The sequence below is a fragment of the Eucyclogobius newberryi genome, unplaced genomic scaffold, assembly GCF_026437365.1.
Source record: "Eucyclogobius newberryi isolate DKJ021-1_F unplaced genomic scaffold, fEucNew1.0.hap1 SCAF_12, whole genome shotgun sequence".
Taxonomy (NCBI): Eukaryota; Metazoa; Chordata; class Actinopteri; order Gobiiformes; family Gobiidae; genus Eucyclogobius; species Eucyclogobius newberryi.
Genome location: NW_027315746.1, coordinates 29,513,681 through 29,526,795, shown reverse-complemented (window position 1 = coordinate 29,526,795; position 13,115 = coordinate 29,513,681). Strand labels below are relative to the sequence as shown.

The window sequence follows — 13,115 nt, the reverse complement described above, 5'->3', positions numbered from 1 at the left end:
AAACTCTTTATCAGTAAAGTTGAATATACGAGCCTATAATTGCTTCAATTGATATTATTTTCTTTATCAAATAATTGATAGAGGACTGTAACATACAATAATAATACAAAGATGAGTGAATTCTTAAGACCCTTTCCTCGTGGCTCTTTGGTTCTTCTGTTCCAACTCCAACCCAATGCATACATATATATAAAAATGACTGCACTTTTTAAAATGTAAATTTAAATCATCTTTTTAAAAGAGAGAAAATTAGGTTCACTGAATATTATGGTAATAGTAATTAGTCATCTTCAGCATAATTTTCTATATTTAGATTCCAAAAACCCAACACAAGTGAGCCCAACACGTCTTAAAAACATTTTCTAATGCAACAAATAGTGATTTACCAAGATAACCACTAGAGGGATATTTAGGATGAGGAAATATCCCATGTACAATTTGAAAATAAATATGGATATACATTGTACATTTGGAAGCAATCTGGAATTGTATCTGTTGTTGAAGAATTCACACTTTTCCAAAAAACATTAATTGGAAACATAAAGTAATTTAGATTAGAACTATTTCACTAGCGGTCTAAGCAAAATTTTCCTGAGACTTTTGACGACTTGCCCACTCAAAGCTGACTTACTCCTTCACATATTGACTCTGTGACTAAGTAGCTTTTCTCACTGAGCAAAAGTCATGCATTTCTTATGAGCAAAAACATCTGGGTGAAATATTCATAGCACACTGCTGTTATTGCTCCACCGTACACTTTGCAAACGTCTTTACTCAGCGCCTTCCACATGTAGGTTAATAGAAAACAGGGACGAAACGATGTCTTTCTTTGTGAAATGAGCATTTTTTTGCCCATCTCTGTTGCTGCGGCTGGTTTCCTAGCAACAGCCTGCCTTGTCCTTGTCTGCTTCCTCTTGATAATAATAATTCACATTTGAAAAGGACAAACTCATAATGGGGCCAAGGTCTCACACAGGCTACTAAGCAATAAATAACATGTTTCCCTAAAGCAGCTTTTAAAACATTTGAAATAGCAAAACTATCAATGGGACATTAAACATAATCACTATAGCGTATAGACCAAAAGGATCAGGATTGTTTCCATAGCGATCAACAACTAAATATCTTTTGAATGGGAAAAAAGTCCTCAAAATAGCTGCACAAAACCCACAAATAATCAACCATCTCAAATGTTATGTAAGAATGGATTCATTAACTGACATCAGATCTAACTACCAATGGTTTCAACTCAACAATAATAAGCAACAGTTTTTAATTTTCAGTATAGAAATGTAATTTTCTATTACTAAGAATTGAAAAATACAATTTGAGCTTCATAAAAAGTACAGTTTGTGGTGAAGTATGTAATATAGCCATTATTGTGGGTGCAACATGTCAGTCAGTATTTGTCAATTAAAACCTTGCCTTCATTAAAAATGTTAAGTGTCTATCGTAATCTCCTTTTAAAATGGACAAATCATGTCAAATATATATATTAATAAATGTCTCCAACCAGAATCTGTTATCACTCATTTTCATTTGCCAAAATCTCCTTGATTTTTCATATTTTGTGATATTTTGAGGCAAATCCAAGTTGAAATTGCGGTATGATCTATTTCACTTTTGCCTCCATTCCAGAATTTAGAATGTTAGCTATTTGGTAATACATAATTAATTCCAGCTAGTTATGTAATGTGCCTGAAGCATAACTGTTTATGTCGGCTCAGAAAGCAAATCCAGCATTAACAAGGAAGTAATATCTCCTCCAAAAGACCAACCTTCCTCCTTTCTCCACAGACGACATGTTTTTTGCTAACATGGCGGTGCGCAAGTGTTTGCCTGCTTCACGCTCCACTTCTCTGATGGAGGAAGTGAACCGCCATGTTAGCGTGTTGCTAGGTAACTCCTCTCCGGCCGGGTTTAATGGCACCACGCGGAGATGGTTTCCTGTGGAGACCTGGCATTTCAAAACACGCATACAGGAAGGAGAAGATTACGTTTTAATTAGCCTCTGGAATGATTATGAAACGCTGGTTTAATGAGCTGTTGTCACAAGGATCGATCGGGAATAAGGGTGAGCAATATGGACTAAAAATGTGTTTCAATATTCTCTTTTGCAGCTCATCAAAAATGTGTTAAAACGTGCCTTAAGCTGAGGTTCAAATATTGTATGAAAAGTGAATGAACTGTAAAACTGACCACAAATATCACTTAATAGTATTTTAGGAACTATTTCACAGCAAGTTTGTTTTGTTTTTCTCATATTCTAGACTATATACTCGATTCTTATTTGGCAGTTCCTCACTTTGGACGATCAGTGATGGGAATATTGTTAAACAGAAAACCTGAATTAAAATGTATTTTGTAACGCATTCTGTCACATGATCTAAACTGTTTTCTGAATACTTAGAATACTTCCAAGTAAAGTTACATTATGTTACATAGCATAGAAATGTAACTTTTTTTTTTAAACTGCTTTTTGTATGTTTTACAGTTTGTTAGAGATTTCTGAAAGTAACTGTATTCTGGATACCACGAAAATAGTTACTCAAAATCATTATTTTCGATACCTGTAACCTGTAGTTAAGTCCCAATGGTGGAGGGTATCTCTTTGGGAATTAGCTTGATAAATAGCTTCCCAGTTGCCTTTGTGTCTGAGTTAAAGGGCAGTTTGAGGGGTGTAACATCCCTACGTGAAAACTCTCTCCTAATCCTCACTTCCTCACTCTTACGCCGCTCTGTTGTGTCGGGTTGGTGATGAGACCCTCGGGGTATTTCCCCTTAAAAGTCTTCTGTCATATTTAGTGTACAAAAAACAAACTGGATTCACACATCAAACAGTCCCTAACCTCGGGACTTTGAACCAAAATCAAAAAGTTGCAATCACAATTGAATCATTTTAAACTAAATTAATTTGGAGAATACATTAACGTTGTCATGGCGTACTCTGCAGCCTAGAATTTTGAGCAATTTGATCCTCAACTGAGAAGATTCAGTCATTTCAACTCAAACATAATATACAGCACACGTTTTCCCATGTACGAAATTCAAATTGACATCTCCTGGTTTGTTTTAAATGTCTAACCAGCCGTGTCTTGTGTGTCCAGGTGAGCAGCATGTTGACCAGTATCACAGAGAGCATCCTGTGCTGTCTGACGGGGAAAACCGACGGCCTGGTCCTGCCGCTGGAGTCCTCTCAGCCCTCAGACGGGTATGGAAATGACACTAAAACTATGATGAAGTTCTTGCTCCACCACCTGCCAAATAAAACTGTTCTAATAAAGGGCCTGCACCTGACGTGACGTTGTTTTTGTAAAATATCTGATAAACAACAGCTGTTGAAGAAGCAGATTAAACAATGTTCACAAGAATTTAGGAAATTCATTAGTGTCCCAGCACCCCCTGTCCTTACACCCTCCTTCTCGGCAAGAAAAACTACAAAAAACCCTGTGGGAAAAAGATAGAGATACCTAGAGAAGAACGAACAGACTGTAGATGTTCATTTGAGCGCTCCTCTAGGCAGTTGAGGAGCATCCGAGTCAACAGGTCTGGGTCAGTCAACAGGTCAGGGTCAGTCAACTGTAATGCGTGTAAAGTGTACAGTGACATAAACCAAATAAAACCGTATTTTAGAGCAAAAAACACACACAAATAAGTGGATTAATAAAATTAAATAATACATTTGGCCTCTACTTTATGGATACATTAACTCTCAAACCTCAGACAAGAGCAGGCCTCAAACTCCCATCCTACTGCACTCTAGTCGGACACTCCAGATCATACTCCTCTTCGCTCATAACCATATATAACTATATACTCATCTTCACATATAACTGTTCAAGCATTTTAGTATAACTTAAAATTAAACTTTAATATCCACTGAAAGCTTTGAATGTAAAATAAGCTCCAACACGAACCGATCCATAACTCTGAACTGTCCCAGGCAATGGAGCTTCAACTCGAGCTCGAGCAAGTCGAACCACTTTCTGAACCACTTCAGCCAAATGGCACTTCATTAACCTCTGATGAAACAGCTCCAGAGGATTCCAGCTTCATGATGATTTCCACCCGGAAAAGCTGTTTTTTTTTATAGATTTCCCATGATTCTTAGTGAACGTGCCTGATGGGACAAGAAAAGGGGACTGTGTCTGTAGCTTCTGTATTAGTTACATACACAACTAACTGCTCTGTCTTAGTTTGTCCTCTTATTTAGCAGCTTTTACCAGACGTTGCATCAGCATTTATCTTGACTCCAATGAATCAGTCAAAACTATTAAAATAACTACTTTTCTTGTTGGAACCCTCAATCAATGAATGTTTAGTCTTATCATAAAAACCTAAAACCTTTTTGACCTTATAGGTATGAGTTTGTGGAGGTCAAACCAGGCCGGGTCTTACGAGTTCGCCACATCGTCCCGGAGCGCCCCCAGCTGACACCCACCGTCAAAACCGACCCCAAACCAAACCACAACGACGAAGAAAACATCGTCCACTGCAAGCGGAAAATCACCGTCTACCGCGACGGCCAGCTCGTCATCGAAAACCTCGGCGACGTTTTGCATTCTGAAATCTTGCAATGCCAGGACGGAGATTTGGAACCTTGCAGCACGGTCGAAGTTGAACTCGCCGACTACAAAGAAATGCCTTCATCGCCGGACCCAGTGCCGCCGCAAGTGTCCGGCGAACAAAAACCGGCGCCTCCACCTCGAAGACGCCGACGCAAGCCCAAGCGCACCGTCCTGATCGATTCGCAGAGGACCATTTCCAGTTGCAAAGGCACCCACTCGGATGTTGCCTTGTTTTTCGTTCATGGTGTGGGGGGCTCGTCTGATATTTGGAAAAGCCAGTTGGACTTCTTCTCGCGGCTTGGATACGAGGTGATTGCCCCGGATTTGGCGGGACACGGGGCCAGTAGAGCTCCGCAGATAGCAGCCGCTTACACCTTCTACGCCCTGGCAGAGGACCTAAGGGCGATATTCAAGAGATACGGACGAAAACGCAACATCCTCATCGGACACTCCTATGGGTGAGTGGTGGAATGTTCGTTTTTACATTTTATACGTTGGCTAAATTAAATTAAAGCGGCACGTGTCAATTGTAAGAAGAAGAGTTCGACCAAACATTTTAAGGCAATATTAATTTGAAGACAAAAGTTGGCGCCCAAAATAAAATAAATGGAAAAAATACTAATCCCTCTGTAATTCCTCATTAGATAATTAAATACTAAAACATATCTGAAGGTAAGTTGAGACTCATGATAATTTAATTTATTTTCAGTTACAGAAATCAAGAATATTAACATTTTGAAACCCTCGTTACTGAGTCGGTGTAATTCCTCATTTGTCCAGGAGTAGTCTACGTTAGAAAAGGTTTCAAAGGAAGTTATTTGGACAATGCTTTTGAATTTGATTTCCAAAACGGTGTCCAGATAACAGCCTTTTACCATCTTCTTCTTCTTCTTCTTCTTCTTCTTCTTCTTCTAAAATCTTTAGTTCACGGCATGTCCAGGAGCATTAACATTTGAGAGCAGAATGAAATAGGAACTGCTTAAGAAGAATCAAATATCAATGTCAAATGTATTTATAAAGCATTAAAGATATGATTAAATTGTCTTTAATTATGGTGCTGATTTAGTCGCCTTTCCAACTATTTGTTGCATAACTGATTGAACGTAGACACCTTTACAAATCTACTTTACTATTAAAAGTGAAATGTGCTGATTTTGATACAGAATTCTTATTGATCAATTTCTCAATATTTCTAGACTTTTTATATGTATATGTTGTTTCTCAAAGTCAGGACTTGAACTCAAAACCTTCAGGATGTCACCATGAATATGCAAAGAAATATGCAGTTCTTTTCAAAAAAATCATGGAGTATAAAGCACAGATTTCAAATGTAGTGAAGTAAAAGTAAAAAAGTATCTACTGTAAAAAGTAAAATGCAGATAATTAAGTACAGAACTTTCCACCACTGCATTTCAGAGCATACTTGTAGAGGTCGTAGTGAAGTACACGTACACCGCACGTGTATTTCTTTGCAGATCATTGGCTCACATTTTCCCTGTGGTGTGACTTCCTCCTCTCCTCACCTCTTCTCTCCTACAGCGTGTCCTTCTGCACGTTCCTGGCTCATGAGTACCCAGATCTGGTCCATAAGGTGGTGATGATAAACGGAGGAGGACCCACAGCCCTGGAGCCCAGCCTGTGCTCCATCTTCCAGTTGCCCTCCTGCGTGTTGCACTGCCTGTCGCCCTGCCTGGCCTGGAGCTTCCTCAAGTAAGACAAGCATGAGAATATTACAGATAGAAAGGTCCTCAGGCTTATTAAAACCACTTTCTTTTTGCTTTGGTCTTCGCTGTATGTTGCACCGAATCACTAAAGCAAGTTCCTAGCCTGTGAATTTTGAATAGGAATAATCCTTTTTTCAGTATGATCTTAACGGTAAATTTCATGTAATTTAATGTTGCAGTATAACTTTCCTTTACTTGTCTATGGAGATGTTATTACTTGGCCTGGTATGTTCCACAGTATGGCATTATTTACTATATATCCTGCATATATTCAATTAGATTAGATTAGAGCTTTTATTGCAAATGAAATCCCATAAAAAGCATGAATACTATTGTTCGTGTGCTCGCCTCTGCACAGATTTGACCAGTTATGTGGTGGTGTCAGCTGCTTGTTTCATAGATAAATGAATGCTATACTGTGGAACATACCAGGCAAACCAATAACATCCCCATGGAGACAAGGAATTGGAACAAGTCAAGCTAAAAGCAATGGTTTGTTATAGTATAATATAGTATTTTTATTCCCTTATAGACCCTTTTTGTTAGTAAACAGTACAGAACAGAATTAGCTCCACTGTATTTTCAATGGGAGAGTTAGCATTAGCTTCCAAACATTGCTACTACAAAAAAACAGGACTGACCAGTGTGGATTACAAGCGTTAGCAATTAGCACTGCAAATTAGCACACATGCTAACCTCATGCTGACCACATGATCTAAGTACACCTAAAAGTACAGTTTAAGTAAATAACTGTGTCATTAAAACATTCTTTTGTCGTGACCTGCAGGGCTGGCTTTGCTCGACAAGGCGCCAAAGAGAAGCAGCTGCTGAAGCAGGGTAACGCTTTTAACGTGTCGCCATTTGTGCTGAGGGCCATGATGAGCGGTCAGTACTGGCCTGAGGGGGACGAGGTGTACCACGCTGAGCTCACCGCGCCCATCCTGCTGGTGCATGGCATGTGCGACAAGTTTGTGCCCATGGAGGAGGATCAGCGCATGGCAGAGGTACAGAGAAAACACTTCTGAGTTTGATTTCCATGCCGTGTGTACCTTTATATTCTTATCCCTGTTCACTTTATTCCGGATGGCTGCACTGCCTGTGGGGGAAGAGACAACTGCACATGCAAAACACTATGTCTAACTCTCAGGTCTACAGATGTCACATTTTGATGATACAAATAAAGAACTAGAAGACACTGCTGAAAATGGGTGGTATTGAATATACTTTCTCAAGCAATAGTTAGCAGATAATCTTTGGTTATTACAAAGGGTTATTGGCATATTGGCATGTTTCTTCCCACTATTTATTTATTATGACCTACAGCTGTCTGTAGGTTTTTGTTTAATATGATATTATATATGAATAAATTAATATTCTAACATCAATATGTATAGTCCAGCCTAATGCGGGCTCATACAGACCGCGTACGTACACATATCAATGTTTCTAAGTCTTAAATAATATGTTTTTGTGTCTTAAGTCTAATATAAAATTAAAAAAACTAACTCTACGAACACATGACTGCTGTCATATTAAATGATTAATAGGAGAGAGAAGCACGTATGTGAATAACCCTTTGTTATATTAATTCGATATGTTTTTTAGAAATTAAAAACAAGTCAAATACATTTTCTTACATATGCGAAGAACATTATCTAGTGGTGAAATAAGCAAACTGTAGTTTTCCCACCATATTCAGCAGTGTGTCCTTGTTATTTATTTATTCTTTATTTTCAGTTGTAATTTCCATAAGACATTGCACTATTTTTTATTTTTTTTAAATGATACAATAAAGCACCCTCTGCACCCCGTCCCAAAATGACGTGGCAATAACTATATCATAGGTCTACTGTCTTCTCCTGCTCCTGAACTATTCGCCCTCTCTTTTCAGATCCTGCTCTTCGCCTTCCTCAAAGTGATCGAGGAGGGCAGTCACATGGTCATGATGGAGTGCCCCGACACCGTCAACACGCTGCTGCACGAGTTCTTTCTATGGGAACCGGACCTGTCCAGCAAGAACCAGAACCAAACCGGCATCACAACAGCGAAAGCCCTGCCCCTCAGTAACACTTTCCAGACACTAAGAATCTCAAAGGGCGGGGACAAATAACCAAAAAGGTGAAAATATTTCTTCACCAATCGATTTTTGGCATTTATGTCTGAGGCGTCCCATTGGCTGTTTGCTGTCGTAAGCCCCGCCTTGTCTTTTGGGATGAGGAAGGCCATTGGGTGATGTGAAAGACGGCTGGACTTGACGCAGTTGCAGTGTGGACTATTTATCTGGGGAAAGGGACACAAAATTACATAGTTTCAGCTTTGTGCTAATTGAAATGTGGAGAAAAAATGTGACGATGTTGATTTGTGCTGCGTGGACATTTTGCGTAAGACGTCTTCTAAAAGGGTGTTCGAGTTACCATCTTATATATTCTGCGACCGGTGTTGTGAAGCAAAGAAAAAAAAATAAGCTGTTGTAAAAAATGAAAAAATATTGTCAATTCTGGTGGATTTATTTGTACATTGCAGATATTTATTTTCATAACTTATAGTCCCGATCCAAACCTAAAAGTGTGTTGGTGTCAAGCACAATGCAACTTCATTCATGCATGAGAATATAATGGTACTCTATAGCTGAAGTGGTTGCAAAAATAAATACTATATATATAATTTCTAACTGCTATTTCATGAATAGTACTCACGTCAGTATCCAAAGCCCCTGCATGACTCCAAATACAACACAGAGTAAAGCTAAAATATAAAATGAAATGCGTTCTTCCAAGTATTGTACAACTAACAGTGGACGGTAGAAATGGATGGAATAAAAAAAAGCAACATGAAGAAGCTACTTGAATGAATGGCAAAACGTATTCACTTTAAGAAACTGGTTGACAGAATTCAGTTTTCTTTTGCTATTACTGACAAAACTACTATTGCTACTGTAGCTACATATTAGAAGTGACTAGTATGGTAAATATATACGTATCTAACATAAATAAGAGGATTTTTAAACTGTTCTGTAAGCTATCTGGAGATTCTTCCCACTATATAACACTCAAGCTTTTGAAAATATTTATAATTAGTCTCGAGTGACTCACTTGCTTGCTACTAAACAACGTTGTGTGCCACTGGTGTATTTGAGCCTGTACAGAACCTGTCTCGGCCTACGCGTGACTGGTGACTTGTATTTCTTTACTAATATACCAAATTAGTTGAAGTTCCAAGTGCTTGTTTAAAATATTACTTCTAAAATTAAAACTTTCACACAAGCAGTGGTTACTATGGATGTAACGATAGCCAGATCTCTCTGTCCGATGTTATCCCGATATGCGGGATTACATTGTTGAATTTTTAGATAGATTTTTTTAAATTGCAAATGATTACTGTCTTATTTGAAAGATAAACTACTAGTTGCCAACAACTACAAGCAAGGTATTTAAGTAAAGCGTATATTTTGAAAGCATCCCTAGTTGTTAAACAGAATATTTAGCTTTATAGTTATATTATTGCCAAACTCTCATGGAGTCATCTAAGATAATTTTTTGTTAAGGGTAAATTGTTTATATTTTAGTTTATCTTTTTTTAAAATCTGTTCAAATTGAATCAAATCTCAATGCCAATGCTCAACATGTTTAGATAGATTTTCAATGCATTTTAATACAAAACTGAATGGTATCCATCCATCACCATTATATCCATATTGCAATACTTGCCATACTTGGTATCGGATGCAATATAAAGCATTATATGTTTAATGCAATGACTCTTTTCACTCCAAAGTAAAGAAAAGACTTGGTTTTCCGAGTCCCACCAGATCTAAACCAGGTCCAAAAAAGGACTTATCTAGGTATAAAATTAGACTACACCCTCGGGGGTACTGAAGTTCTCTCTAAGAAATTACAAATGTGGATAAAATATAGTCTAGATTAAGCGAACAGTGGAACTAAAGAACTAATATATTAATATAATCCATTCATTTCTACCGTCTATGCTCAAACATAGGCCGCCATAAGGATAAACGCCATTACGTATCGCAATCAAAACACAATATTTCCTTGTCATTCTTCTGAACCTATAAGCTCACTGAAAGACATTCAAGTATTGGGTGTTACGTCGTCTCATAATGGGACAGTATGGTGCAGATGCTAGCACACTGAATATAAGCTCCCGCACACGGACAGTACAATACTTTTGTGTTGTTCATACATTGTGGATTCATGACCGAAACTCTGGTGTCCAGCGTGTAATCAAATTTGAGTTAACCAAAAGTGGACGTCCTGCTGAAGAGGAGAAGAGGAGAAAGGAGCTGCCACGACACTGGTCTGTTACGGAGGACTGGTTTTATGCAACAAATATGTACAAGGAGGAAAGACATGGACAACAAACGCGCTGGAACTGACTATGGACTTTTCAAGACCACCAAGTGCTGCTGATGTATCATTTGTTTGTTTGTTGGTGTTTCCATGGTGCGTGAAAGGTGTCTTCTCTCTTTTCTCAAAATGTGCAAACACATACTGTCAGTGCTCCGGCCCGTTCTCCTCCTGTTGTGGTAAATCCAAATGTATTAATGTTATTATTGCATTTATTCATAAAAATCCGATTATATGCACTGCCTGAATGTAGATGCATATAACATTATATCTATGGAAACAGTTGGATTTATTGTCTCGATGTGCCTTTCCTGGCATGAAATAAACAAATCTTCACAGTCTATCAGTGCGTCTTTTCCATTGTTATACTTAAGCGTAAAAATATTACTTATATTCTTGTTGTTGTCTGTTCTGGAAGTGACGATTTTGAGAAAAAACAGGTTGCCATAATAAATACTGCATCGAAATTCTCAAAGAATTTCATAAAGTTTGCTTGTTGAGATTCCAAGATGCTTGTTGAGATGGAGATGATTCCACATGATGATCAAACAAGATAACATGAGTGATCAGGAAATTGTCAGAAAGAGAGACAATATTTTGGAGTAACATTCTGTTCATGAATTTGCAAAGATGACAGGATACTGAAAAGGAGAAGACTTTCATTATCAATAATAAAGGAAAGAGTTAAAAACTTCAATGAACAACAATCAAATGTAAAACAAACCCGAAAAAAACAATGATAACACGCCAATGCTGATGATTATTGAGTAAAGAATCAGACAAATGTTAAAATCAATAGCACTTTATTGCAACAGAAAGATTCTTCTGGTGGGGTAATCAGATCCTTGTCATCAGATCTAGATGTCAGATGTGCTTTTGATTTTCATTTGTAATAAATTTGCAACATATTCAATCATATTTTTTCATAGGATTTTGAGGCAAATAATCTGTTTAATGCATTTTAGAACAAGGCTGTAACAGAACAAAATGTAGATATACTTTCCAGATGCACTGAAGGTAAAAAAAATCCCAGAGGTCGACATGGGTACGATAGATCTCAAATAAACATTTGTCTAGCGCTTTTCTACTCAAAGCACTTTATTTCAAAGAACCACTCACCCATTCACACACACACATTCACACCAGTGTACGCAGACACTGGGGATGAGGCGTTAAGTGTCTTGCCCAAGGATACAAATGCAGCATTCACCTGAGGCAGCTGCGAAGACGCCGCCAACCTGTGGGCCAGTGGATCTGATAAGACTCCTCAAACGCTACAAGAACGTAAAGATACTTTACTTCACCAAACAAGATATTATGAAAGTGTTTCTAAATTATCTAAATTGTTAGCTTGTAAGCTTAGAAAATAACAGGCAGAGATTTATTTAAAAAAAAATTTGAATAATGTACTTTTAACCAATCCATGAAATACAGCTTTTGAATCAGATGATAAAGAAGATTACATATATTATTTTCTTGATACTCTCAATTTATCCGTCATGATTGCAGAACAAAACAAAATTAGGTGGGTTTTTTTGTTTTAATTATGTGAATAACAGTGTTGGAAATACAGGGTACAAATAAGAGATTAAAGAACAATAAATAAAGCTATAAAATAAACACTTGTCCCTCTGCTTTAACAGCTTTTAACAGGGAACAAACTCAGATTCCTCTGATTTGGAAAGAAGCCATCATATCGCCAATACCCAAAGAAGGGAAGGACCAACTTGACTGTGCCTCATATAGACCCATTTCTATTCTGAACGTGGACTGTTGCACTTACACCTCAATAATGTCTAAAAGAATGGAACAAATACTCCAAATTGAATTCACAATGATCAGACAGGATTCATTAACAAACGACAAACACATGATATCATAAGATTATCTATAGACATAATGAACCATACACAAAAGCAACCAAACAAAGTCTGGACGATGAAAAAGCTTTGGGCTCTGACTTGGTGGTAAATGACAAACGGTTGAGTCATTTGGAAGAATTTAAGAATCCCTGGGTATAATCTGTTCTTACAAAATGGACACTAATCAAAACATACAAACTAAACAAAGATATGTAAAACCACCGTAGTCTCCCTGGAATCAATGCAAAACCGCTCTAAAATTCTGAAAACTGCATTGAAATGCAGACTTTTTGGGACTTATTTATACTTGTAATTTAGTATGTTTTTGCCATGTTCAGTGCTTTTGTTACTTGAGTACACAGTAAGTATGCTTCGAAATGGTTAAAATTACTTTTTACTCTTTTTTTATACATTACAGTTGTTGTTGTTGTTGTTTTATGGCGGTTGGCATCCGAGTGTTGCATTACCGCCAGACTTTATTCCTCAGACGTTTCGTAAAATCCAGAGGCGCTTTCATTAGCGCGTGAGCTTCTGAGGAGACTCTGATTGGCTGAACGTGCCCCATGCGTCTGCGGTAAACAAAACTAGCCGTACGTG

At 37.7% G+C, this 13,115-nt stretch overlaps 1 protein-coding gene across 1 annotated transcript; it reads left to right on the top strand.

Annotated features, from left to right (window-relative positions):
• The first annotated feature begins 3,109 nt into the window (after positions 1–3,109).
• Positions 3,110–9,322, top strand: LOC140356714 (protein ABHD8-like). Its single transcript, XM_072441888.1, has 5 exons — positions 3,110–3,211; positions 4,361–5,026; positions 6,108–6,278; positions 7,080–7,296; positions 8,184–9,322. The coding sequence occupies exons 1-5, from the start codon at positions 3,117–3,119 to the stop codon at positions 8,400–8,402; spliced, it is 1,368 nt and encodes a 455-aa protein (XP_072297989.1). The 5' UTR covers positions 3,110–3,116; the 3' UTR covers positions 8,403–9,322.
• Positions 9,323–13,115: the final 3,793 nt, after the last annotated feature.